Raw genomic sequence first — 27,601 nt, forward strand, 5'->3', positions numbered from 1 at the left:
ATCATGTATATATTGATGATCTTCTGACATCAGAGTTATGGTTGTACACTACTGTGAAAATGTAATTCCTTAATAAAAAAAAAAAGCATTTAGTTTTAAAACAGCACTTTGTATTTACAAAGCTTAATTTTGTTTAATATTTAAATTGTTTGATCTGAAACATGTGACAAATATGAAAAAACCTAAACATTTTTCACAGCCCTGTATGTCATAAATCTTTAATATGGATGAAGCCAAAATATGTATGTGTTCATAATAACCCAAGTAGATCACCACTGCAGGATGCTAAAGAAATATGGTCTTTTTAGCTTTTATATGTAAGTTTGGGTTTTTGTATAAAGTTCTAATGGCTTGGCTCTGCTTTAGTTACCCGAGCCTTTATTGCTCTGCTTTGCTTAAGTTACTTTCACTGACGAGTTCAGGAAAATTTTCAAGTGTCTGCCAGTCGAACTAAGTTTATTCAAGTCCTTAATTGTTTTGGCTAGCATGTGGTGTTTCCAGTGTGCTTTGTGTGGGGAGCTGCTGAGTAATAAAAATGTTCAAGATACCTGCATGAAATGTTGCCCCAGACGGAGGGGCGAGTAGGGGTGAATTTCTGCAATAAATATAAATCCTCTATTACTATTCTGAAGCCTTTTAAATGCTTTATTGAAAAAATCTGGAGATCTTAATTAGTTTAAATATGTTTACCTTTCACTATCTGCAAGTGACTAAAAGTTAGAATTACTCAAATTGTAACTCTAAGCGGGGGAATCATTGAATAAATGAGTGAGTCATTGTAAAGCTTTTGTTTCAGGGAAGTCACTTTTGTGTTTTATCATTTCTGTTCCCAAAAATAAGCTTGGCTTGCTGTACCTACATTTTAATGTTATTTTTAAAATGTCACTGCAAAAAAATGGGCAACACTATAATACGCTCAGCTACTAGGGGTAAGTAACTACTGTGTAATAAAATGTAATTACAAGTAATTGATTTGAAATCATGAGTATTTTTACAGGAAAGAAGACAGGCATTGTACTGTAAGCAATTTTAAGCAGAGTAATTAATATTAAGTATAAAAACAGAGACTCAAATTTTATAAATTTGCCTTTATTGGATAATAACATTGAAGAGGACAGGAAGCAGGGAGGTGAGAGGCGAAGACATGCAGCAAAGGGCCACGGGTCAGACTCAAACCCCGACTCCTGCTCTTTGGCCATGTGGCATGTGATCACCTGCTCACACACTGTGCTAAACCGGTGAAATTTAATAAACATGATGAAAAATTATTTTTAAAAAATATTATATTAATACATATAATTCAGATAATTTTAAACTGACAAAATAAGTTCCTAGTCTTCTATAGATGGTAAATCAGTGGGTTGATTCTGTAATTGCTTTGCTGTCATCCTTGTGCGTTATTGAGTGCTAGCGTTATATAAAATATTGTTGTCCAGATAAAAAATGTACTTCTATGTTTTGCTGTGCATTTACACAGGCGTAAATGCAAGTCCAAAGTAAAAATGTCTGTCAAGGTGATGAAGAAAGTATATAGGACTACCAGGAGTCGAGGTGCAAGGCCAAGATAGCGGTGGCAAAAGCAAAGGAAAAGGCTTATAATTAGTTGCACGCATAGCTAGACACTAGGGAAGGATAACCTACATGGAATGCAGACAGTTGGTTAGAAAGACAGATTGAGCTCAAAAGAGTGTGCGCAGATTAGTGTGATGAAAGATAGAAATGTAAATGTTCTGACACTTGTAGCTTATGTTGAGAAGGTGGAAGTGTGAGGTGTGAGCAGCAGTATGGCTTCATACTGCTTGTTTTGATGTTTGTTTTGATACTGTTGAGAAGTATAGTGAAGATCAAAAGAAGTTGCACTGTGTCTTTGTGGATCTAGAGAAAGGCTGGTGCAGTACATGTATGAGGACTGCCAGACAGTGATAAGGTGTGCAGTAGGAGTCATTGATGGAAACAAGGTGGACTGCATTAAGAATCAACTCTAAGCCCCTTCTTGTTTGCAGTAGTGGTGAACGGGTTGGCAGATAAGGTCAGGCAGGAGTCTCTATTGACTATGATATTTACAGACGACATTATTATCTAAAGTGAGAATAGGGAGCAGATGGATGGTAGAGAGCCTAGAGAGGTGAAAGTATAAGAGAAGAGAAATGAAAGATAGATTACACGTGGGTGGATGAGAAGTATACAGGTAATAATATGACTGAAAAAGTTATATAGTTTATAGTTTTACTACGGTTTATGTTCAGTACTGCCATGTTGGATTGTTAACTCTGCTCTGAGTTTCTGAGTGGGAAAGGAGGCTTTCCACAAACATTTTCTGACTGGAAACTCTGAATTTCTGACCTCCAACTTACTCGGGACCGTTCCAAAAGTTAGAGAGCTAAGGCTTAAAATTGTTTGGGTGGTGCAGAAGAGGAATAGTGGATATATTGGATAAAGGATGCTAAAACTGGAACTACCAGTCAAGAGGAAAAGAGAAAGACCACTGAGAAAATTCATGGATGTACTGAAGGAGAACATAGACAAGAGAAGTAACTTTATTTAAAGTTAATTCTCTACCAAGAGTTGTGTTGAAGGTAATTTGCTTTTTCTTTTTTCCATTAGATCACTTGGTGACCCTGCCGCATGTTCAGAAGTATCTGTTGTCAGTTCGCTACATAGAGGAACTCCAGAAGTTTGTAGAGGATGATAACTTCAAGTAAGTGTTTTCAATGTGAATGGCATGGGATTGTGAAATTAAGTTTGGGAATGAAGATGGCAAGTATCTGTTTATTTTGTTAGAAACTCTGATAAATAATCTGGAGTCTGGTCATTTAGTATTTTTAAACTAATCCTAAAATGTATGGGGAGCCAATGTAAAAAGCATAAAATGAGTGATGTGAACTTGTGTTAATAGTCGGGCCATTTCATTTTGTATAGTTTGGAGATGTGAAAGACATGATTTGTTCAAGCCAGTAAACAGGCCATTACAGTAATATAAGTGTGATGTCACAAATTCTTTGAATATTTGCTTGAGTTCAGCTGAGGAGACTATATGTCACAATTAGGAAATATTCCTTAACGGAAAGAAACAGGAACGTGACAGATTTTACATGCTAACTGACTTCTGCAATTTTGTTAGCAAATTATTCGAAAAATGGCAATTTTGAAATAGGCAAAAAAAATGCCATATAGAGCTGGCATCAAGATTAGATTTGCTCTAGTAAAGATGTTACCTTGGTATGTTTAAAGTAGATTGAATGCAGCCTTGCCTCAGTTAGCTGTTAATAATAGCAATGATGGACCAATCCTGGTGAGAGTCCAGATAGCACTGATGGAGGTAATATCTCTAAGGAGCATCTAGCCTATTAATGTAGTTAAGCTATTAAGTGTAATTAGAGAAAAAGCAGTAAATGTCTTAGGACAACAAGGACCATCTTAATATGTGTGACTCTTTTCTTTGTCACAGAGACAGACACTGGTGAATGATCACTGATAGTGATAGGATGAATCTGAGTGTCTTTAATATAAAAGTAGGGAAGAGGAACAACTTTATTGCCTGACCGACGGGTTTCGGCTTGTGGCCTTCATCAGGCAATAAAGTTGTTCCTCTTCCCTTCAAGTGTTGCAAGATTGTGACTTTTTCATCCTCTTCACGCACCTTGGGAGTAGGTTAAAAGTTGTGCCAGAAATTTTTGCTTTAATATAAAAGTAGCCTAAGTGAGAATGTGAGTGGTGTCCTAGTGAAAAGATAGACAGTCCCTGTAGGGACATATGAATGCAGAGCATTGCAAAGACCAGAATAATTCATTGTTTAAGAATGTCTGTAGCCTGCAGTTCCTTTGAGCTAGTCCTGTACTGAGCCTATAATTTTTTTTGGATTAAATGGCTGGTTGAAGTCTCCCCCTATTATGAGTACCTTAGTACCTTGAGACGGCTGTTGTTGTGACAGCAACAACGCTATATAAATAAAATTGAATAGTGAAGTTTATCTTTCTCTTAATGAATATGGCTACAACTCTTTGTTCTGAGTTTTAGCAGACTGTGCATGTGTGAGAGAACTATAGAGAGGTGAGTGTGTCAAGGTGGAAGGAATCTTGAAGAAAGAAGGCTATGTGACAATTCTGAAAGAAACTCTCAAGTATTTGCAGCAAACCTGGGTCTGGGTTGACAACCCAAAACATGTGTCGCTTCTGCTAAAGAAATAACTCCATCACCAAAGTGAATGTTATTGACTGGTGTGCACAAAAACATGACTTCAGTCCCATTGGAAATCTGTAGGGTGAACAGAAGACCAAGATCCACAGATTCACCAAAGAAGAACAGCTGGGATTGCTTGGGAGACATGTGAGGTTTCTTGAAAACTATAACAAATGACTTCAGCAAAACAAAATAGACAAATCCGCTATTAGTATCAGGAGGTCTATTTTGACCATGATAGTTTTTGGTTTTGTATAATAATTTTGTTTCTAACAAGATTGGGCTGGTGCAGCACAGTGGGGCAGTGGTTAGCACTGACGCATCAAACAAGAAAGCCCTGGTTTTGAATCCACCATCTGGCCAGAGCCTTTCTGTCTGGGGTGTGCATGTTCTCTTGGCTTCCTCCTGTAGTCCAAATACATGCAGTTTGTGTGGTTATATTAATTGATGATTATAAATTGCCCATAGTTGTCCGTGTTGAATGTGAATGGTTTTCTGTCTCTCTGTGTTAGCCTTGTGTGTACCCCATCTCTCGCCTTCTCCAGCTTGGCTCATTTGATGAGGCATGTGATTAATAGTGGGTCAGTGACTACCTCCTAAGAGACAACTCAGAAATAAATACCTGAAGAAGGCTCTTGAATGTAAGGTGAAAAATGTACAAAAATTTTTTAAAGTCCAGTAACTTGCTTTTTAAACTCTCAAGATGTTCATGATTGAAACAAATTCACCTGGGTGAGATTTCCTGAACAAGTACTAAGACACCCAAAAACCACCCTGTGTAGGATGAGCTTGCATGTACAGAAGATGCATCTTATTCAATAAAGTTGACTCATAGGTCATAGACGGTTATTTAGTGGCAAACTGGGCAGGAACACGTGACATGTCTTTTCTTGGCTCTCAAAAAAGTTAATAAATGTAAAGCCTCCATAATATAATTGGTAATCGTTGTGTTGTAAAGGTTTGCTGCTAGTAGTTGTAGCGAGACACAGTGAAAGATACAGTGATCTACCAGTCATTTCTTTGTTATGCTAGGAAAGTGTTCAGTAGGCGCACTGATTAATGGAAACATGTGAACATGCATGTAAATGCAGCATATAACGCAAAAACAGTTTGTATATTTCTCATGAACTTTAAAGTCAGTATTTGGTATTGCCATCTTTATTGTTCAAAACAGCTTTAACTCTTTAAGGCAATCTTTTTTGTAATTTCTTTAAGTAGTCTTCAGGAATAGTTTTCCGGGCTTTTAAAGAACATTCCAAACCTTTTCTTTGGCTGTTGGCTGAATGGAACTGTTTCAATAATACTAAGGTCCAATCTCTGAGGAGGCTAATCTAAGGCTGATTGTGTCCTCTTCCCTACATCTTATCAAGGCATTTTATGGCATGAATTTAATATTAAAGTTTTAATCCGTATTTCCAAAGAAATTACAATACTGCATAGTATTGTATACTGCATATTAAATCCAGCAGCAAAAGGCAGATCAAAATAAGACTGGTCTAAAAAGAAACGTTCAGTTACTGGCAGACAAAGACAAGACTTCAACCTTTTGGGGCATTACAAGTAGAGATGGCACGATACCACTTTTTTATGTCCGATACCGATATCATAAATTTGGATATCGGCCGATACCGATATGAATCCGATATAGTGTTTTTTAATCAATAAAACTGTTTTTTTAATATCTTGCTGCATTTTGTATAAGTTCATACTCAAGTTTAAATAAACAACAACACTAAAGCTATTCTGTTATACCTGTATGTAAAAAATACACTGCACCCAAAATATTTCATAGTTCAGCAATACTGATCAATCTAATAAACTTAAACCTGCTCCATCCTTCCTATTCTGGTATTTTAAAGAGTACTTAGCAGAAATATTAAGCAACCTAACTAATAGGGTTGCAAACTCCCAGCAAAAAAAATAGGGAACCACCCCCCACCTCATGATGCTTAATCGACGTAATCAACTTTAATTTGATGCAGTGTGGAAAAATGCACAGAAATAAATTATTTTTCAAGAATAATTAAATAGATTCAACATCTTTCTTCAACAGAACTGCAGACTGCACAGATGGTATCTTCCCAAAGGAAAAAGTACTATAGCTTACTAGGGTATATTAGACTTAACAGTTACTATATACAGTAATGGACTTCTATACATTTTACATCAGATTAAAACTTTGGGTGTAAGATTCAGATAATTATTTATTAAAAGCTAGACATTTTAAATGAGAATAAGAAAGAAAAGTATGTCTTTGTGCCCCCTTTTCCCTGTTATGCCCTATCGGCCCCCCTGGCTAAACTTTGCTAGATCCGCCCCTGCACAGTTACCAGCCGTCAGCTGTAGAAAAAGATCCTGGTGTAGAAAGTAATATTAAATAAATTCTAACAACAGCTTATCAAGCTTAAACGTGCTGCTGTTGTTCAGCCGCTGGTTTCCTCTTTCTGGTGCAAAGTGGGCCAAAAACAAAAAGAGAGACGGACTCGACAGAAAAGCCGATCAGCTGATCATTAATCAGTTTCATGATTGAAGTAGCAGCAGGAGGGAGGAGAGAGAGGCAGTCGCTCCATATATCGGTTGTTAAGCTTAACGTGGGAATGCTTTACAAACATTCAGAGATGAACTTACACACTTGCTTTACTTCTCTCTGGGATAACTTCCTCGGAGATGAAATGCTCGGTTTGGTAGCGAGGCTACAAATACACACAGCCGCTCTATCACGTGATGCATACTGCTCAGAGCTGAGTTACGCCGTGTTGCAAGTTTTGTGAGGTGCTTTTTTTGATATTTAATGGATCGGATTACATTTTTTATTTCTCTCCGATATCCGATCCAGTAATTTACGTCAGTATCGGACCGATACGATACGTAATATCGGATCGGTCCATCTCTAATTACAAGGCTTGTGTTTTTCATTAAAAAGACATGAATAATAACTAATGATTAAATACTGAGTTGTTTATAAGCACATAGTGAGTGAAAAAGCTGAGTGAACAAGAAACAGTGCATCATGGGACGCCCCCAGCAGTCTAGGCCTATAGCAGCATAAATAAGGATTCAGGAGGATTCAGGGTCACCAGATCCAATCTTAACTATATACTTTATCAAAAAAGACAGTCCTACATATTTGTTTAATATGCACAGGACATATCCAGGTCAAAAACTAGTCCAAGCCTCCTAACAATATTACTGCTGGCCAAGGTAATCCTATCCAGACTAAGTATATGTTTAGACTATGTTAAAAAATGAGGAGTGGCAGCAGTAAATCTATCTTTCCTCATTTTTACATTTAAAAAAATGTTGCTTAATGCTGTCTGTCTCAGCCCCAGTAAAACTGCATATGCTGTAAGAAATTTGTGGTGATGTGGCAAACAGAGACCAAAGAAAGTGATTGATATTTTGCGAGTATTATGGGCGACGTAACTGCTTGACCTAAGACTTGAGATATAAAAGAAAGTGTGAGTGAGACGGCTTCTATGTAGAAGTAACACAATGTTAATTAAAAGAATTTTCTTCATCAGCAGATAATGTGACATCGCCTTACTCAGTTGCGTAATGTTTAGTGTGTTTAGTAAAATCTGAAACTACCTTTTAACTGACAAACACAACAGCACTGAGCTCTTTTATCTAATGGAAACATTTGTGTTACAGGCTTTCTCTAAAGATTGAACCTGGCAACAGTTCCCCTCGCATTGCTTCTTCTAAAGAAGACCTGGCAGGTAAGTCACACATGGTTGAACTGCACTGATAAAAAGCCCTGCAGATATCCACCACTTCCACCAAGTTGTACTCAAAACATAAATTATTAGCTTTTTCTGTCAAGTCTGCAAGGAGAGGTTATTATAGTTACCTGAAACTGAACTAAAAAGTTCAACTAAATGTGAAAAAACATTTTAGTTAACTGAAATAAAAATAAAAACTAGACTTAAAATTTTTTTTAAAGTAACTGAACTGATTTTTGTGGAGGAAATTTGCTTTGTTTTTAGTATCTATTAGTTTGGTTAAAAAAAGAATTGCAACTTGCCTGATGACTCGTTGATAGACACGTTTATTGTGTGTTTATTGTAATACCTGTGCTAATTTTCCAAGCCCTCCATGCAGTAATAAATTTAAAAGATATAACTGTGAAACTAATGAAAACTAAAGTAAAACGAAACATTTTAGAACAATAAAAACTAAACTGAAATAAGAAAATCCAAAAACCTGAAATGGAAAAAGGAAATAAAAATAAAACCTAATTAGAAAAATAAAAACTATAATAACTCTGCTGCATGTTCATGACCATTGAGTTTTCATAAAAAGTATATGTAAAGTACACTATGTGAAGTGCCCTGATGACAGTTGTTTTGATTTGGTGCTATCTAAATTTACCTGGGCTCTGATAATTCAATTCTGAATTGAACTGAATTGAAATGAACACTAGCATTTAGCATCAGTATGAACATTTACTTTACACTAAAAACAGAAAAAAAAAATGGGTGTGTTAAAAAGAATAATCAGAGATAAACACAACTGTTCCTGTGGTGAAACAGATCACGCACACACACAGGCACACACATATGCTTTTCTGTAGCACTGTAGTTCCCACAGGTACTCCTACTGTTCATATTTTCACCATTTCAGTAACCAAGTGAAAGCTATCAGCAGCTAACAACATGAACAAAGAAGCCATCCTCTTTCTGTTTCCGTTGTAAATTAAACCTTCATTTTTTACAGTATCGTGTACCTGGTGGTTTAGACTCTAATGGTGTATTAGTTTATAGTCATTACATGCGGGTGTAACCAACATTTACTTCATAATGTCACATGCTGTGCTTTGGTGCACTGCACTGATAGAAACATTTACCATTTAAGTGATGGTGTTCATTTATTAGTGTAGCATGATGAAGACTACATTCAGGGTTATTTTCTACCCATCTCTACCAGGAAGTGATGTCAGCATCATACAGCCAGACTCAATTGAACTACAGATACCTAAAAAATTGTATGTTATTTCCTACCCGTTGCCTTGTAAATACTATATGATACTGGTTCTTATATAGCACTTTTCTACTCTTCTGAGCACTCAAAGTGTTTTACACAACTTGTGCATTCACCCATTCACACCCATTCGCACAAGCACATTGTTCTAAGTGCTTTCTAAGAGTCTAATCTGTTTAGCTAGCTAGCTTGATTGAAATAGAAACAAACAAACAAACAATAAAACACACACAGATGTAATGAAATTCAGTTATTAAACATAAACTAAATTGCCAAACACACATATGAATTTGAGTGGCATCCCATATGGTATGTGGCCGACACCATATTAAAGCATACATAGCCTTTAATATGGTGTCGTCCCACTGTTTGCAGCAATAACAACAGCTTCAACTCTTGTGGGAATGCTTTTCACAAGGTTTAGGAATGTCTTTATATACTTTTTTTAGGATTCTTCTGGAAGTGCAGGTCAGACAATGCTGTTGAATGAGAAGGCCTAGATTTATATCATCCCAAAGGTGTTATATCAGATTAAAGGAAAGACTCCTGGTAACCACTAAAACAAAACTCATCAGTCAAATTGCCGGACAGATACGCCTACCTCCTGGAGAGTGTTGTTCACTTAATTGGCTGTTGTGAAGGGTTTCTCTTCACCATGGTAATGATTCTGTGATCATCCACCACTATTTTCTTCTGTCTGCTATTCCTAATGTAGCAATTTCTTGGATGTTCTCCCCACCCCCAACCCTCAACAAAAAACATTTGCAGCTCAAGGATGGCTTGTTTCACCTGTATGGAGACCTCGTGTGACCGCATGTTTTTTTCTCAAAATGTAAATGACCCCCTTATTGTTTTCATTGAATGGGAAACAGGTATTTTATATACTTTAAGTATATCCACAGTCTGTTTAGAATCACCAATAAACCTGACATCTCTCTTTGGACAAATTTGTGTGTATAGGTGTTTTTCTTTCAAGGCGGCTCCATAGTGTAGTAGTTTACATGTCTACTTAACAAGTAAAAGATCTTTGTTTGATCCCTAGCAAAGACACATGTACTTTTGGAGTTGCGTCAGAAAGGGTATCTAATGTAAACAATCTGCCAACTTAAAGATGCAAAGTTCTCTGCTTTGGAGTAATGTGTTTTAATTTAAAAAAATGCTTTGATGAGGCAAAACATTCTAATCAACCTCATATAAAGTGAATAGCACTAATTATATTGTGACGGAGTCAGAAGCATGAGAAACTCAGCTCTTTTGCTTTTTATTTCGTTTTTATTTATCAGGAACCATGCACAGTGGCACTTATCTCATATGCAAAAACGTACTTTGTATCAGATTTAACTACTAGTTCATTTTAATTTGCAAATTCTGGGCAGGTGAATATAATAAAAATAAATCTCCAAGTAAGCATGTTGGATGTAAGAGAAATGGTGTAAAGCTCATGTGATATCCAAGACTCACTGGTACTTCTTTAGTGCTTTTTTACTCTAGTTGAGCCTTCATTGAAACGTAAGCACTTCATTCTGACGACAACTTTCGCAGAAACACTCCCTCTCCAATTAATACATGGGGCATCTCAGGGCTCAGTATCTTTCCCAAAGATACTTTGACATGTAGACTGGAGGAGCTGGGGACTGAGGCATCTGGGCATTCTCCTGAATTACAATGCTCTGCTCTCATCCAGCTGGCTAAGTAGAAAAGAGCAACTAGAACCTGCAATTTATTTGTGCAGTGCTAGAGTAACATAGCAGCAACCTTTTTGTTAAAGCAGTTTTAGATTAGGCACCAGTGGAAAAGATGTTGTAGACATCCAGATTTTGGAGGCGTGGTTTCAGTTTAAAAAAACAACAACAAAAAACTAATATAGGGGTGAACACAAGGTTTTGGCTAACTAAGGGATTACCTGATTTTCTGTCAGCAGGCTGTCTCATACTGTAAGTGCATGATAGCAGCTAATGGTACTCTCCTCTTGTTGCTTTGATGAAGATTTTCAGTTACATAACATGGCAGAAAAGGGGTGTTCTGGCTGTGTCCACTGTCTTGTTGGCTCAGTCAGTATAAACAAGTCTCATGCACTTCACACAATGCCAAACAGAAGAATTTGGTTTGCTCACTCTCTTTGTGTAAGACTGAGAAAATGTGGTGGACTGAACTGATCAGTTTCACCATCACTGTGTCTGACAAGGTGAAACTGTCTAAATGTTGCTGCTCTGTGTGACGTTAGCACTCTTACAATTTTCCATTCTCATTTTAATAATTGTCCTTGTAAGCCTGTGACTGAATTCTTCGTGGCAGAGACTCCTCACTGTGGTTAATTTCATCCAATCTGTTTTGTAATGTCTGAGCAGCAGATCAAAAAGCTAAACAAGCCTGTATGTGTGCTTGCCACACAATCACTGGGAATGACTGTTCAAAGAACTGTTGTAAGGTAACAGCAGAATTTTACTGCTGCGGCCAACCTGCCAGGCCTGCTTTGTATGAATTGCTGTCTGAGAAAAACTAAAGGACTGGTTTTAATTTAAATTATAATCTTTTCATCACACAAAACTAATATCTTTTAATCTTCACAGCATACAGACAGAGTATAAGCAGCATGTATTAACTTCAGTAACAACAAGAAGAGGCAGTCCTCCAGCAGCAGAACCCTTATCTCAACATCATGGAGTTACTCTGAGATTACGAAAACAGGCAAAAAGCACTAAAACAATATGTTTGCTAAGTACCTTCAAAACTGCTTATATCAAGAAACAATGCTATTTAAAGACAAAAGCAGCAAACAAGAGTAGATTTGATTTTTGTGTGTTTTTGTGCTTCTCAATATTGTAAAAGTCATTTTAGTTTGAGTCACTCTCAATCTAATTTGATCTAAAAGTGAGCTAAACCAGTTAACCTGTCTCATAATAGCCTAAAAACAGATCCAACATTTTCTAGCGCATTCTGAAAATGCACTTTTCAGCACAGTGTGTCTCAGTTTTTCTTTTTTTCCTCCACATCATTCTACTCTTATTATGAAGAAATGCTGCAGTCATATATTAAGGACTCTTGTCAGCATATCATTTTGGCTTAACTGTTGTTCTTTGGTGAGGTATGGGAGGCAATGGATAATGTTTTATTTCTTAAAAAAGGCTGAAAAACACACAATGATTGCCACCTCTTGCTGATGAAACTAACCGCCAATAAAACCACTCTCACTTAGAATAGTTACAATCATGTGGTAAATTAAAGAAAATACTTTTGGCAATTAAAGAAATGAAAATTAGAGTTTTCATTAGACTTATTCTGCTGAGTGTGAATGTTTCCAGAACAAGCAACAATAATCCAAACCAGCAGGAGCTTTTGTCAGCTGATAATTAAGCCATATTAAGAACGTTCTTTCCTGGAAAAATCACTTTATTCCCAGTTTCGGGAAAAGAAACTGCCTTAATGTGTGTTATATTCCTTCAATTTACCTTTACTGCACTGCAATACTGATTGCTAATAGAGCTCTAAATCTATTCCTCCTGCTGGTAGAACGATTCTGATTTCAACAAATTCCACATTACATCATGACTGGGAATGCATCTGCTTTCCCAACAACCCCACCAATAGACACAATCATATACAGCTGCTTGTATGTCTTTTGTTCAGCTCTATATGCTCCATATGAGATCAAAAGAGCCTGCTATACTAAAAAACCTTAAAAAAAAATAACTTCATGCAAATCTAAAGTGTTCAAAGCTGAACATGCTGAACACAGACTGGCCTTATGGGTCCCAAATGGTCAAAATGACTGGCCCCCAGTGGGTTTCCAGTGAGAGGGAACGCACAGTGACTCAGAGGTTCCACTGGCGCAGAAAGCACATAGGAACAGTGGATCATTTTACTAGTCCATCAGCAGTGCTGCCAGAAACTGTGACTGGACTGATGATAAATTTATGTAGGCACTTACACGGGATGACTGCACTGATTAATTATGTTAACAAAGGCTTTTATGTGGTCAGTTTGCACCTTACCAGTGCCCTCTAGTGGCTGTGGTGTTGAGTTGTTTTTTTTTTAATACACCCTGAGGTCTCAGAGTGTGGCCAGCAGGCCAGTGGAAGCCCTTGGTACCTTTTTATGTGCATTTATAAGGAATGCACTCTTACTTCTAAGCCCTTTGAAATGAGAATAAGCATATGCATGTATGTGTTTCATTTGTAGCATCCCATTAAATGTAAACCCTGTTTAAATTCAAGTCTGAAAAGATTTGTGATCGGCCAGAGGTCCTCTGTCATAAACTATATTTTATTTTAGTGAATTCGTTTCACACACTAATTGAATTACAATATGATTATGGGTTTTGTTGATTTTTGGCCAGTGATTTCACAAAATCCTGCTTTAATGCTCCATAAGCCTTAATTCTCTGCATTGTTAATAATTGATCTAGTTTCTAATATCAGAAGTGTTTTTGTGCCTTAATATATTATTTAAGGTCTCACACAGACTAGTAACCAATAAGCGGCACATAACCTGAAAGTCTCAATACCAGGCAAATAAAGGACTCGTACTTGTTCCACTGCTGCTTTTGTTTGCTACTTTGAAGATGTGAAAGAAAGAAATTCAGATATACAGTAACCAATTTATCATGAACCATTTTTTTTTGCGCTGTCAGAAGAAAATCATTGTGAAATAATAAATGTGAATGGGATTAAATAAGACACATGAGTTTCAAGTAACCAAAGTAGCCAATTTAGTCAATTAAAAAGAGTTGCACATAAGTAAATTGCACATAAGTACTATTAATGACCTTTTATGTTTCAGGTCTGTGTGAGGTATCGGCCTCTATGAGGTATAACCGACGACCTACTTGCCCTGATGCGTCTGTGGGGGTTCATATTCCCACCCCCCCTCCCTCTCACCACAGGAAGAGTCACAGTCTAGGAAACAAGTAAGCAGAATAAGCTATTACCAATTTTAATAGTAGTAATAATATTAAAACAATATTATTAAAATAATTCATCCTCATGGCATGTTCTTGTTTAACATTTTGGAGCACAAGCCTTTATTGGGGAATTAAACAGACTTCACTGAAAGCAACACAGAAAAATACAGTGTACTGAATACAAATAATATGAGTGCTCATAGAAGGACAAACTAATGCTTTTTTAAAAGCAGTAAAATCCAAGTCATTCTTGGCCTATAATGTATAAATCCAAAATGTTTCCAAAAAGCTTTCATTGACTGGTATGGAAAGGAATGGTTTGAAAAGGAATGGTTGTAATATGGACAGTGCACTGTTATGGGGGTGTAGGTAGTCCCATAGTCCAATTCATGGTCTGCAGTGTACAATGACTGATCCATGGTTGCCCATTGTTTCTGTATCTGTATTCTCCAGCTGTTTGATCGTTTTGTACACATCAGTATTGTCCTCAAAAGCAGAGTAATGAGTTATAAACGAATCTGACTTGGAAAAAAAATCTGTGTAATATAATAACTCTGTAAGGTTGTCATTGCCTAACTGGTGTTTGGAATTCCCATGCTGCTCTTTCCATATGAAGGGGTGACAAACAAAGGAGAGTTACCCAACAGGAAGCCATTAAGGACATTAAATAACCTGCCTTAAATGAAGACTTACTGTCTTTCTATAAACTGTTTACACCATTTGAGATGCATTCATGTTATTGTAATTAGTAGTATGGTGTGTTGGTTATGGAATATTGGTTTATATTTGACAAATATCATAGACTTTACATGCATTCAAAATATTATTTAAAAATAGAGGACTAATGTAATGTTGGCCGTTTCCAACAGAGCGCGATAAAATGGTAGAAAGATGGGAACAAAAGAAAGAAAACACATGCAACATGTTAGGCACACTTGTCGAACTCCAGGCCTTGAGGACCGGTGTCCTGCAGGTTTTAGATGTGTCCTTGATTCAACACAGCTGATTTAAATGGTTAAATTACCTCATCAAGATTTCTTGAAGTTCTCCAGAGGCCTGGTAATGAACTAATCATTTGATTCAGGTGTGTCGACCCAGGGTGAGATCTAAAACCTGCAGGACACCAGCCATTGAGGCCTGGAGTTCGACACCCCCGTGTTAAATGAATGAATTCTTGTCCAGAAAATAATATTGTCTTTTATTCTTCTTCACAGTTATAGAACAAGCAGAAAAAAGGATGATAGATTTAAAGTGAACTTCAAGGCCATGAAATGCTTCTGTTACCTACAATCAATGTTCAGGATTTCTATACCTGAGCCATGACATGACACATAAAATGTACAACCAGCATCTCTGTTTCATTGATTGTCTGATGGTTGATCTCTGTCCACAGTGTGATGTGTCAGTATGGCATGTCAGAAAGCAGGAGTGCCACATTTCCTATAGAGAAAACACGACACCTGCTAGATGACAGCTTCTTAGAATCTCAGAGCCCAGTCAGAAATGATCCGCACAGTACATCTGTGTCCAATGGCCTGTCATTAGGTATGTGTGATGAAAATATTCCCAAGTATTCAATTTATTAGCAAAACCAAATCTTTAGACTTTTACATTTGTTTTTCTTTTTTCCTATGATAGGCAGTAGTGAAAGTTCCTTTTGGGAGGAGCTATCACCTGCAGTGGAGAGGTGAGAGACAATTATAATTGTAACAATTTTGAAATAAGAATTTTTTTTAAATGACAGGTTTTTTTCCCCCCCACAAATTTTCACATTAACGGGAAAAAAGAACTTTGTTTTAGAACCACTAATAGGTTGAGATGAGATGAAAAGACTATTATCAACAGTATTTTGGTCAGTCCCTTTAGAATTTATCACCCTGCTGTCCTTATACTGAAGCTATGATAAATTCATTTTAAAATTTTCAATGAGGCTTAACAGCAGTTCTCTGTAGTTAACAGATATTCCAAAAAGAGGAAATGCAATTTTGCAAATGAGGTAGATTATTTTCTGTGTAGAGGCTGGGAGTGGACAATATGACATGTTTAGTCATATATTACTGTAAAGTGTTGACTTTGGTTTACACTTCGGGTTCGATGATGTTGAGCACTGACCTATCCAACCACGAAGGCTGACTATGATAATTTATGACAAACAGGGGCCGCATGTATGCAACACTGGGCCCGAACTGGAGGGTCCCTCTTCGCAACTCTCCCCGGAGCCGAAGCTATGTTTACAGGTACAGTGAATCAACAAAGTAAGAAATTAGTATTACAGTCTTAAAAGAGAATGAAGTCATTATTTGTATTTGACACACATGTTTGATGTTTTAACTCCCTTCATTTCCTGACTGCTTGGATGTTAGAATTATGTTGCTTTGCTTTCCACTTAATTAAAAAGAGATTTTCTAGTTATAGAAACACTGACTGTATTTTGTGATATGGTCATTGTTTAAGTCTCTAAAGTGTCCGTTTACCAAATTAAGTAGGAAAACACCACACAGTGACGTTCATGGTTTGCCAGCAGCTATTTTTAGAAACAATTATGGATGTTCCTTTTGTTTAAAGAGTCTCTTAAAGGTAGCTTTAACTTCACTCACTGAGCTCTGAATACTGTTTTAGTTGCTTACAGTGTTAAATGTTCTTTACTACCCAACATCCTTAGCTACTCTGCTACCAACTCCTGCTATGGATGCAGTGAAGCTGGTAGAGTGACCATTGAAGGACCACTGCGAAGGAAAACACTGCTGAAGGAGGGACGAAAGCCCAAGGTATGGTGAACTGTTAAGAGATATACTCTAAAACACTTCTTCAGTAGAGAATCAGAGAAGAGAAACACACAGAACTTCTTGCTAGCAAGGGCAGCCTCCAGAACTGAGACTCGCACTGAGAAACTGCCCTGGTCTTTATTTATACTTCAGTGAGCGTTTGTTCCTTACATTGGAATGTGGAGGTGTACGTGTGTGTGTGTGTGTGTGTGTGTGTGTGTGTGTGTGTGTGTGTGTGTGTGTGTGGTGTGTGTGTGTGTGTGTGTGTGGGGTCAGAGTGTGGCCCCATAAACGACTTCCCTTAACCTGCTGGTCTGGAAAATCCAACAGTTCATCTATATGTAAAAAAGCACTTAGACTAAAACTGACATAGCTACGTTAATCCTACCGTAAAACAATAAGACAAGGTACGACCTCTCCCATGCTCCTAGGATGTGGGGGTGAACGCCAGAACACCCTGGAATGTTACAGACCTCCTAGGATGAGACATTCTTTCAATATGCCACCAACTATATACTTCTAAACACAAATGATTACATGCAGTATTCTACCATATGCAAACTTATATCATTAAAAGATTATACTGACTACTAAGTACAATTTTCCATTGACATGAACTTTCATTGTTGTTTAAGTGAGTTATTTTGCATTCAGTCTAGTACTGAATATCAGCAACTTAAAAAAAAAACTGTGAGCTGACAGTGAGCTGTTTTCAGCCTCTCTATATATTTCTCTCTAACAGTTGTCCTCGTGGACCAGATTTTGGATCATTTTGTCTGGATCAACACTGACGTTCTATGGAGCGAAAGCACTGAGGGACTCTGAGAGGAAGCATGTAAGTGTGATGCCTTGGAAACATGAGTCTACACCTAAAGTCATGTGAAAAAGAAAATACCCCCTCTTCCAGTTGTAAGGTTTTATGTATGAGCACATAATTACAAAAAAGTCTGTTCTTTACTGTGTTTAAACTTTATTTAAATAAAAGCTCAAATGAAAAACAAAACGAGACAACTGAAAAATGAAGGAGTGTGTGAAAAACTAAATACACCTAATTAGGGCTGCAATTAGCAATTCCTAGTTATTGAGTATTATGTTGATTAATCAAGTAATTGGATAAGAAATGCTTTTGTCTTATTAATGAAGACTAATAAATATTCAAAATAGAAAAAACACAGGTCTGACTGCTCATTGGTTTGCATTTCAGAAATTGCAAGGTTTTAAGTTTAACTGCATACAACATCTGTCAAAAAATGTTTTGATTGTATTTAACCCATATGAAATTTTATGTTTTTAAAGAAAACATTTTCTTAAATGCATAACTAACTAAATAATCTCAAGTACAGTCAAAGCTCAAAGTAAAATAAAATAATGCATAAAATAAAACTGCCTATACTCTGCTTTTATGGAATGCTTTCTAAGGGCCCCAATATATCATTTTGTCATTTTAGTTGGCTTTTGGGACAAAAGCAGGTAGTGTGACAATGATAAAATAATAATAAAAGCATTAGGAATTATTTGACATTAACCTTGTCCTTAATTTGGTTGTACTAGATCATGGCAAGTGAAGCAAACATGAAACTCTTTAGAACAGAGGCTCCAAATTTGATCTTATTACTGAAAATATATTATTATTGTTATTATAATTATTAGTGTGACTACTAGACGTTGGCGGCCCTTTTGTTTGGCTCTCTGTTAGTGTTCTATTGTGTGTTTTTCTTTCCGGGTATGCTTTCAGTGCATTGGCAGTGTGTTTGGTATCATTGTCATGATCTTCACAATTAGATGCACTATTTTTATTTCTTAAGAACTTGACTTTCAGACACTGTTCATGTGGTGTAGGGTTTTTTTTTTTTTTTTTTTTTTTTATAACTGTCACTTCTTCATTTGTGCTTCACATGTCTGGAAATACACACTGCATTGAGCTGACAAATGCCAAGTTTTCAGTAACAGCTCTTTGAAAAGCAACTTGTTGAAGAAAAAGTATGCTTCTATGCCTGTCAAACTGTGTTATTTGTGGCACTTTAGTAGATTCAGCTAACACAATGTGATCAAATGATGTGTTTTTGTGACAGCCATCTAGTAACAAAATAACAAAGTTTTTATGTTCGAATGATTGTGTAAGTGGGTTATTAAACAAAAAAATCATTCCACTGAAAATGGTCAGGTAGTAAGGACTGGTCTTTAAATGAGTGAAAAAGCAGCCAATGCCTAACGAACAATCTTGAAATGCCTTCAGAAAACCTGGAGAACTGTTGCTCAAGACCACTTTTAAAAAAAATACAAGGAAGTCTGACTCCCCGGGGTGCTGTGTAAAATGTCATCAGAAACAGAATGTGATTATTTTCCAAACTAACTAATTAACCCATCTTTTATTCAGAACAGAGCATAGGAAACATATCAAATATTTAAAATTAGAAAATAATGTTATAAAGAGTTTGCGCAAACCAAGTTTATTGTAATTTTTTATTAATTTTCAATATCTGCAGCAGTGAATAGGGAAATTTTTGTGACTACTGGATGTAATAATTTCAGATTTCTACAGTCATATGATGTGAAAATGTTCACAGATGTACCTGAGGACATATTTTATGACTATATTGTGGTGTTTGCAGAAAAATATTTGTGTTCCAATTTTTATATATTTTTTATATCTGCTCATGCAGGAGAGAATGGGATAATATAGTGATTTTAAAAATTTTAAATGCTCCCACCATAAACCTTGAAAATCTTCATAGCTCCACTTGAAGATAGCTTGAACAAGAATATAGAGTTAATAAAATAACTTGATAAGAGCTTGGTTATATTCTTAGATATACTCCATTGTACAGCAGGACCTTGAGGCAAATTTGCTGCAATGTCCATTCCCGGAAAGATTGACAAATGTCTGAAGTGTTTTCCACCTTGTTGCTTTAGAATTATGGGCTTTAAATTGTTTGGAAATGTTCTTATTACACTTCCTAGATTAATTGCTGATGTCTTTCCTATTCTTTTATAGAGGTAGTCATAGGTTACTTAATTCCTATGAAAGCAGATAAGGCTTTCCGTTACAAATTTGCACAGTGGTGCCTCTTTATTCTATTATGTTTTCTTTCCTGTTCATAGAAGAAATGAATGAATTGGTCGTCATGCATCAAATGCTGAAAATGAGAAGTTTATTTTTCCTAAAGCCTCTCCTCATTTTGAACAACACATTTGAAAAATGATGGAAAGGAATGTGTTGAATCCGTGTCGCAAAACTCTCAAAGTTAGAACTCATCTCTCCACATCACATTTTTGTCTTTTTCTAGTCTAGAACACACTAAGCTTGTGCTCTGCTGTAAAGTTGTAAGGAACTTTGATCTAACCCAAATGGTTAGTACTGGACAACTGGTCAAAATTTCTTGTGGCACGCTTTAGTGAACAGTGATGACAATTGGACAATTGTCCAAGATATGGCGGGGCATTTGGAAACTACACACTACACTACTACACATAAAGATCTGCTGCTAATGTCTTGACACTTTCAGAGAAACTATGTCCACATTTTGGCTTTAAGTGTGTATTGCACAGCCACATAAAGTTGTATTTAAGGTGAAGGTTTTCCCCTGATAAGTGCAGAATTGTACAGTGAGGGCAAGTGGATAAATTCATTTTGTGCTCTGTGTTTGCCACAGTACAAGTCAAGGCCTTGTAAAAAAGTTTGTGTGACTGGCTGGATGGTGGTACTGCCAGATGACCCAGCCCGACCCAACATCTTCCAGCTCAGTGACCCAGAAAAAGGTCAGCCTCCCACCATCAGCAAAACTTGCCTATTTTATTTGTCTTTTTTGTCTTTATTCATGTGACTATTTTAGATACTCACATGAAGACCATGTATGTCACTTTACAGGCAATGTTTACAAGTTCCAGACGGGGTCCAGGTTTTCAGCAATCATCTGGCACAAAAACCTAGAGGAGGCTTGTAGAAAAAGTAGACCTCAGGTAAGCTAAGCACACACAACATATCGTTTGGCTCGCTCGTCTGGTTTGGTCAGATTAAACGGTCCTTTTTCATTAAAACGTGATTTAAACAAATTTCATTTTATTTTATTAAAGCCGTATTCCTTTTTGTGTTGTATTTGCAGCACTGGTTGAGCTCAACTAGGTCCTGTTGATTTTTGAGGAGTAGCAGCTCTACTCTGAACCACTCTTAAATGACTGAACTCCTCATCCTGTCTCTGAGAGGCCAGTCAACCTTTAGAGAAGGTTTGCTTAAACCACTAGCATCTGCTAGCTTATTCTTTCAGTCACTACCTAAAGCTCATGACCATAAGTGAAGGTAGGGACATAATAAAATAAATAAAACTACAGCTTTGCTAGGGATCAATCAGCTGATTTCAGTTCGTGTGTCAGAGGAGAAAAATAGTGGCGCAGTCTCCATCGTGGATATGGACATTACTTTTATTTTTATTGCACAAAAGGATGAAAGCGCGATGGTAAAGTGGAGACTTTTCAAGGACAGAAATAACTGCATTATACTGTTAACACAATTTTGGAACTTTGCAAGCACCTGCAAAGGAAGCATGCTAACATTAAGCTAGCCAAAAATCTAGAGTGATATTAAAGCTGAGTAAATGCTCACTCCAGCCCAGCACCATGATAAAGTGAGCTGCTGCTGAACTTCAACAGGTAACAAACTGATGAGCAGTCAGGCTGCAGGCTCTGTTTCTACCGGTTCAAGTTTCTAAAGTAGAATCACTGTGGCAGTTGCTTAAAGGCAGGAGTGTCAAACTCCAGTCCTCGATGGCCAGCATCCTGCTTGCTTTTGAGATATCCCTGCCCTACCTGCTGCTGATTACCTGGATCAGGTGTGCTTTGCCAATAAGAAGCTACAAGGGCAGGTTAGTTGGAAAACAAGCAGCACAGCAGCCCTCGAGGTCTGGAATTCAACACCTGTGCTGTAAAGTCTCTTTGTGCTGGTTTCCATCTCTGATTTGTCCTGGTGTGTGGGGGCTGTAGCTTGTAGGTTTATATTGTTAAATAGTAATTATGAGACTGTGTGTTTCAGATCATTTTACAGAGCAAAATGAAAGTAACATAACAAGTAGTATAACCAAAGTCTGTCTTCTGGGTTAATTAAGTAACTTACTGTATTAATTTTAAGAAAAATTGTTCTGTGTAATATGTGCAATGATTAATTTTGAGTAATGACCCCAACACTCATCACAACAAAGAGAAGAAATGCCTCCAACATGCACAAACATTTGACCATGCAGCATGTAATTAATTTTCATGAATCAAAGTGGAGCCAAGAGTGATATCAATAATGTAATTGGAATTGCTAAATTCTTATCAATCCCTAGTCATCATTCTCTTCGCCACAACAGACTGGTACAGGATCTGCCTCACTGAAGTCACAGTCCCAATCTGTGTGTCAATATTCTGCTTCCCTCACTCATGAACAACATCTCAAAGACTCCTCCACTTGGGGCAGCAGCTTGTCCCTAATGAGTACTGTGCACTCCGCCCTTTTCCAGCTGAGGACCATGGCCTCGTTCCTCATTCTTAATCTTTTATAGAATCATCAGACAGATGATGTTGTTTTGTGTTTAGTGAATCAAAAAAAAGGAACTGAAACAGCTATACAAATAGGAATGTGGTGTTTGTTAGTTTCAAAGTGTAAGCAAAAAACACACGTTTGCACATATAGATGCACAGAAATGTTTGTATTCAGTCCTTTAGCTGGTCACCTTCAGCACTTCTGGTCTCCAGCCTGTCACTTACTGTGCATTCCTAGTTTTGCCAAATTATTTAAAAAAAATTATTTTAGTGAGTCAAGGTAAACTGAGGAGCATCTACATATTTGCAGTGCTGTTTCTCTAAACTAACTTGTATTACAGAGTGGTATATGTGATGCATACAGTTGTTTAGAGTTGCTATGAAAAGAATGTAAATTCAATGCTACAATTCAATTCAAGTTAGTTAACGTCAGTGCTAGCAACTTTCACAAGTTAGTTGTCAGCCATTAGGATTATCAAGGACTCAGAAAATAGCGTCATATAAGACATTTTGGCTATTTTTGTGAACCACATTGTAGAGATGGATGTTCCTTACTGTTGACAGTTGAAAGTGACCAATCACAGGATAAGACACTAAACATTAAAGGACTGTCTGGGTACACAGTCTAGAAATTCTTCATCATATACCACATTCCCTTTTATTCAACCTACTAGTTGCTTGCTGTAATTTTTTCCATTACTTGTGCTAAATATCTGCTCTGTTCTCTCAACAGGTACCTGCAAACCTTATGTCATTTGAATGAGAGCAGCCTTTATTGAGCAGGATATTATCGTGCCAAACTGTTGTTTGAGAATTACAGACTGAATAAGGAATTTGATAATGCTGACATCAGCATTAGAGTCAAGAAGCATATGACACTGTCGAAGAAGCTCTGTGATGCTGGATGTGTGACTGTCGTGCCAGTGCACCTGCTTTGATCTTCACCAGAACAAGTCTTATATGATCTCTATAAAAATCCAATCAATGGAAGACTTTTGCGGGGTTGGATTCGTTCCCTAAGTTTCCATGTTCTCTGTTATTTGTTACGCTGCTATAATGTGTGCATGAACACGTTGGTTTTTGGCCCATGTTGGGCTTATAATTGGGTGAAAAGATGCATCAGTGTATAAATGTGGATGACAGTGTTAGATGACTGTTAGATTTAGTTTAGTCTGAGTGTCATCGTCATAAGGAAGTGGAAGGTGGGAAGTGCACATCCCCACTCATAAACTTTTATTCACCAGAAAAAATGTGACATCATCTCAAGGCCTCGTTATTTTAATGAAGGATCAGTACTGTAGCAAAAATGACAGAAGCTGAGTCTTCATTACCTTCAGCCCTGTGACTTACAGTTTGACTGAATCTAATCCAGAATAGAAGATTTGTACATACAAACGCAGGAATTAACCTTAAAGGTTGTTTTATGATTAAGATGCGATGCTCTTGTGGGGATGAAGCCCTGGATCTGTGTTTACCCCTGCTACCTCAGTTGGTAGTCCTTGTGTAAAATGTGCTTGCAAATGTATGTAACAAGATTTACAAACAATTAATATTTTCTACAGAACAAATGAAAAATAGTAAGATACCATGGAAACAATACTGAACAAAGAGGTGATTCCAGTTAATAAGCAGAAGACAGCCAGCTGTTGTCTACACCAGTATGCTGAGGCAGCTAGTTGAGTAAAATTAAAGTGAATTCCAATGAAATACCAAGTTTTCATTAATCAAATGTGTGTAAATACTGTATTTATGTATAAAAAGAGTTTATTTTTGACAATTGGCTGTAGAAGGGAAAAGGATATGATGGATTGTTGTTGATTCACCAGCTGCTGTGGGATTCTGCTCTTCAGAGACACTGTTGGTAAGCCCACCGTAAAACTTGGATGGACTCCTGTTCTCCAACTGAAGGACATCAGGATAAAACTCCATTAGCAATGGCATTAATTAATGATCTGCATCAAAATCAAAATATTATGTTGATTTTAAATACTAATTCTGTTTTATTGGATGGGACTTGTTTTTTTGTAAATTTTACCAATAACTGAATCAGTGGTCAGAGGTGGCAAAAGTACAGCCGTGTGACAGTCAGCGAAGCTAGCCAGCTAGCTGGCTGGCTTAAATGGGTTTTCAAGTGAGAAGAACCTTTTACTTTACTTAGGTAGATGTACAAGTACTTTTTAGTAAAAAATACTCCAGTAAAAGTTAAAGTACTGATTCAACTTCTTTACTCGAGTGAAAAAGTACAGGCTCCTAAATATATATCCAAAGTAAGAAAAGTAGGTCTTTGAAGGACCTTTCCAAGCACGACTGTTTTGTGCAAAGCTAACTGAACCTCTTTCTACAGTGATATAATAGTGGTATATGGGAATACCAACTTTTTTGACTTTGCATCCACACCTAAACAGAAAAATTAGTACAGTCAGGAGTTAACTTGAAATTTAGCAGGTGGGGGAACGATAAGATCAGTTGCAGTGACTCAACATGGGGAAAAGAATTACAACTCAATAATTTCTATTGTAAGCTATAGTAGATTTTCTTTGTGTACATGCTGTTATCAGCTAACCTGTGTGGAGCTGCTTCGAGGTTTATTGCTGTTTGTGGATTTGCACAACTGAATTCAACAACATGTAACCCAAGTTTTCATGAGTTATCTTGGCTTTCCGTCCCTTACACATACAGAATACTGTTTATATTGTCTTTACTGAGTGAGTTTAAGCATTGTCAGCTTAAATGCAAATTCATCTCTGCTACACTTGCTGTAACCTAACACTGACCATGAACACCACAGCCAGTGTTCCCCTGTGAAAAACAGTGTTTCATCACAGTACAACAAGCTAACCTGTTTATCCTGCATTAAACTGCCAAGTATTTCAATAACACAAAATTAGTATACTTAGTTTGTTTTGCAGGACATTTCACAATATGAAAAACATAACTTCATATCATATACAGGTACAATTTAAATTAAAATGAGGACATGCGTTTGCTTTAAATTCCCAGCTTATCAAATGTCACTGAGTAGTCCTCTTCTTTAAATAAATAAATCCTGTTTAAATCCTGTCTGTCTTACATCTGTGTTCATCTTTGAGTGAAGTTTTTGTTCTCCCTGCTAAATACAGCTACTGAGCCATTTGCACACAGACTCACTGTGTAACAAACTGCACACAAACAGTTTGTGTGGTTGGTGATATTGTTAACGTGATATGACACGTTAGAAACATCGCATTTTAAATCACCTGCCTGTTGTTTTTTTTAAGATATACATTTGGCATACTTTTTTTCCCCTCTTTCCTCCCTTTGTATGTGATAAGCAACGATGTTGATATCCCAATAGAATTGTTGATTGATTGATTGATTGATTGCTTGATGTGCGAAGGTGTGTAGTGATGTAAAATAATATCTTACCTCAAATGCGTTACCTCAAAAGTAACAAAGTATATTTGTGTTAAATATTTGTAGAGAGTATAAGTAAAAAGTTGTCAGAAAAATACTCAAGTAGAGTGCAGAAACCTGAAAATTATTCTTTAGTGCAATTTTTTCACTTCTGTTAGTAATATGGGAATGACAGAGTTAAAAGAGTTTACCTTTCTTTAAGTCTGCTTAACCAGTGAGCCAAATGAAGTTATGTCAAGCTTCTTCATTATCAGTTTATTAAAGTCTCCTGTGATTATAAGTTCAGCATTATAGCCCATAAAGTGATATGGCAGGTAAAAGACTCCAAGTAAGTTTGCTTGGAAATGTCTTTGACCTTCTTGAAGCAACAACATCCTAATCCTAACAAGAAAGCATCATTAGGATTTGGCTAAACTAGATTGTATCATGTGCAGGTAGAGCACATGATAGAGCAGGTCACCTACTGATCAGAAGGTTGGTGGTTCGATCCACCAACCCTCCTCCAGTCTGCATTTCAAGTATCCTTGGGCTAGATGCTAACCCCAAGTTGCTCTCCAGTGCATCCATGTCCATGGGAGTATGAATGTGTGTGAATGCTTGTGAGAATGGGTGGTACTGGGTGAATGTGGCATGTTGTACACAGCGCTTTGAGTACTCCAGGACAGTAAAAAAAAAAGCGCTATATAAAAATCAGTCCATTTACCATTTGCATGTGCAACTACATTAGAAGGTGAAATTATTGGTATGACTAGAATGACAACACTACAAAACAGAGTGAAAAGTAATCATAGAGAGAGAGAGAGAGATCAGCTATGATATATTTTTAAAAAGGGATAACACCTTTTTAAGCCATCTCTTCTAGAAAAAATGACTAATACATAAATAAGAACAGAAGTAATTTAGTAACAAAAAATCCATATGGTAGGAAATCTGAACGCTGGAATCATCCTATTTGCATCCGTTTGTCTCGTGAGACGATGGTGTAGTGCTATGAGTTGGATGTGGACGGTGTGCTGCGGTCAGTTGAAGAATCCGCGAGTTTCTCTGTGAATTTCCCATTACGTTGTAGCGCACTCGTGCTTACTTGAAAGTTTAGGGGGTTTTTCTCGCTGTAAAAAGAAGTTTTCTTCCCACGCACAACGGACACTAATGTTTTTGTCACTTTTTATGGAATCAAACTAAAAGTAAGGTCAGTACTTCCACGCTTTAAACGCTGCACGCTCATACTGTCTTGCGCACTCGATATATTATCCGTTGTTGATCTGCACACAGCTGTTGTCACAAACGTGGCACTTGCTTACGTCGCTGTCATGAGACATTCTTGCAAAAAAATCACGGTTTTAGTAACGCAGTAACGCAGCGTTCCTACGGGAAAGTAACGTAATCTAATTACCATTTTTGCAAGGGTAATCGCTTACTTTACTCGTTACTTGAAAAAGTAATCAGATTACAGTAACGCGTTACAAGTAACGCGTTACTGCCCATCTCTGATCCTTAGCATAACCATGTATAATATCCACAAAACTTAAAAAGAGGTTATACACACACAATACGATGATAATATGTTGAAGCACAGTATGTATCACTCCGCCAGGCTCCTGCCTACGATAGCCGTAATGCTCTTGACAGTCCATCAAGCGGTGCGGGTTCATAGCTTAGCGAAGTCATACTAAAACAGGCAGATTTTAGTATTGAGACTTGTAGTTGAAATTTAGGGATTGTATTGAATTCTATGAATTTCCACTTAGCTTTCAAATTAAGGTTACACCATTGCAGCAGGGGGGTGACCTGAGATGCATAATAGTAATATTGTAAACATGGGAGCATTGCCCCACCTTTTGCCTTGCTTAACTGTAAAATACTAAAT

General features: G+C 37.0%; 1 protein-coding gene across 3 annotated transcripts in view; it reads left to right on the forward strand.

Annotated features, from left to right (window-relative positions):
- Positions 1 to 25,401, forward strand: part of LOC102301614 (ras-specific guanine nucleotide-releasing factor RalGPS1) — a 91,915-nt gene extending 66,514 nt beyond the window's left edge. For all 3 annotated transcript variants that reach the window (XM_005947899.3, XM_005947898.3, XM_042214310.1), the window contains 11 exons: positions 2,605 to 2,698; positions 7,831 to 7,898; positions 13,939 to 14,065; positions 15,453 to 15,604; positions 15,698 to 15,746; positions 16,216 to 16,296; positions 16,722 to 16,827; positions 17,567 to 17,659; positions 20,478 to 20,583; positions 20,693 to 20,784; positions 23,075 to 25,401. In XM_005947899.3, the coding sequence (XP_005947961.1) occupies positions 2,605 to 2,698; positions 7,831 to 7,898; positions 13,939 to 14,065; positions 15,453 to 15,604; positions 15,698 to 15,746; positions 16,216 to 16,296; positions 16,722 to 16,827; positions 17,567 to 17,659; positions 20,478 to 20,583; positions 20,693 to 20,784; positions 23,075 to 23,104 (998 nt within the window). In that variant the 3' untranslated portion in view covers positions 23,105 to 25,401. The remainder of the gene's footprint in view (positions 1 to 2,604; positions 2,699 to 7,830; positions 7,899 to 13,938; positions 14,066 to 15,452; positions 15,605 to 15,697; positions 15,747 to 16,215; positions 16,297 to 16,721; positions 16,828 to 17,566; positions 17,660 to 20,477; positions 20,584 to 20,692; positions 20,785 to 23,074) is intronic.
- The last annotated feature ends 2,200 nt before the right edge of the window (positions 25,402 to 27,601 follow it).

This window comes from Haplochromis burtoni, unplaced genomic scaffold (genome assembly GCF_018398535.1).
Source record: "Haplochromis burtoni strain Fernald_Lab_line unplaced genomic scaffold, NCSU_Asbu1 Contig_548, whole genome shotgun sequence".
NCBI classification, from domain to species: Eukaryota; Metazoa; Chordata; class Actinopteri; order Cichliformes; family Cichlidae; genus Haplochromis; species Haplochromis burtoni.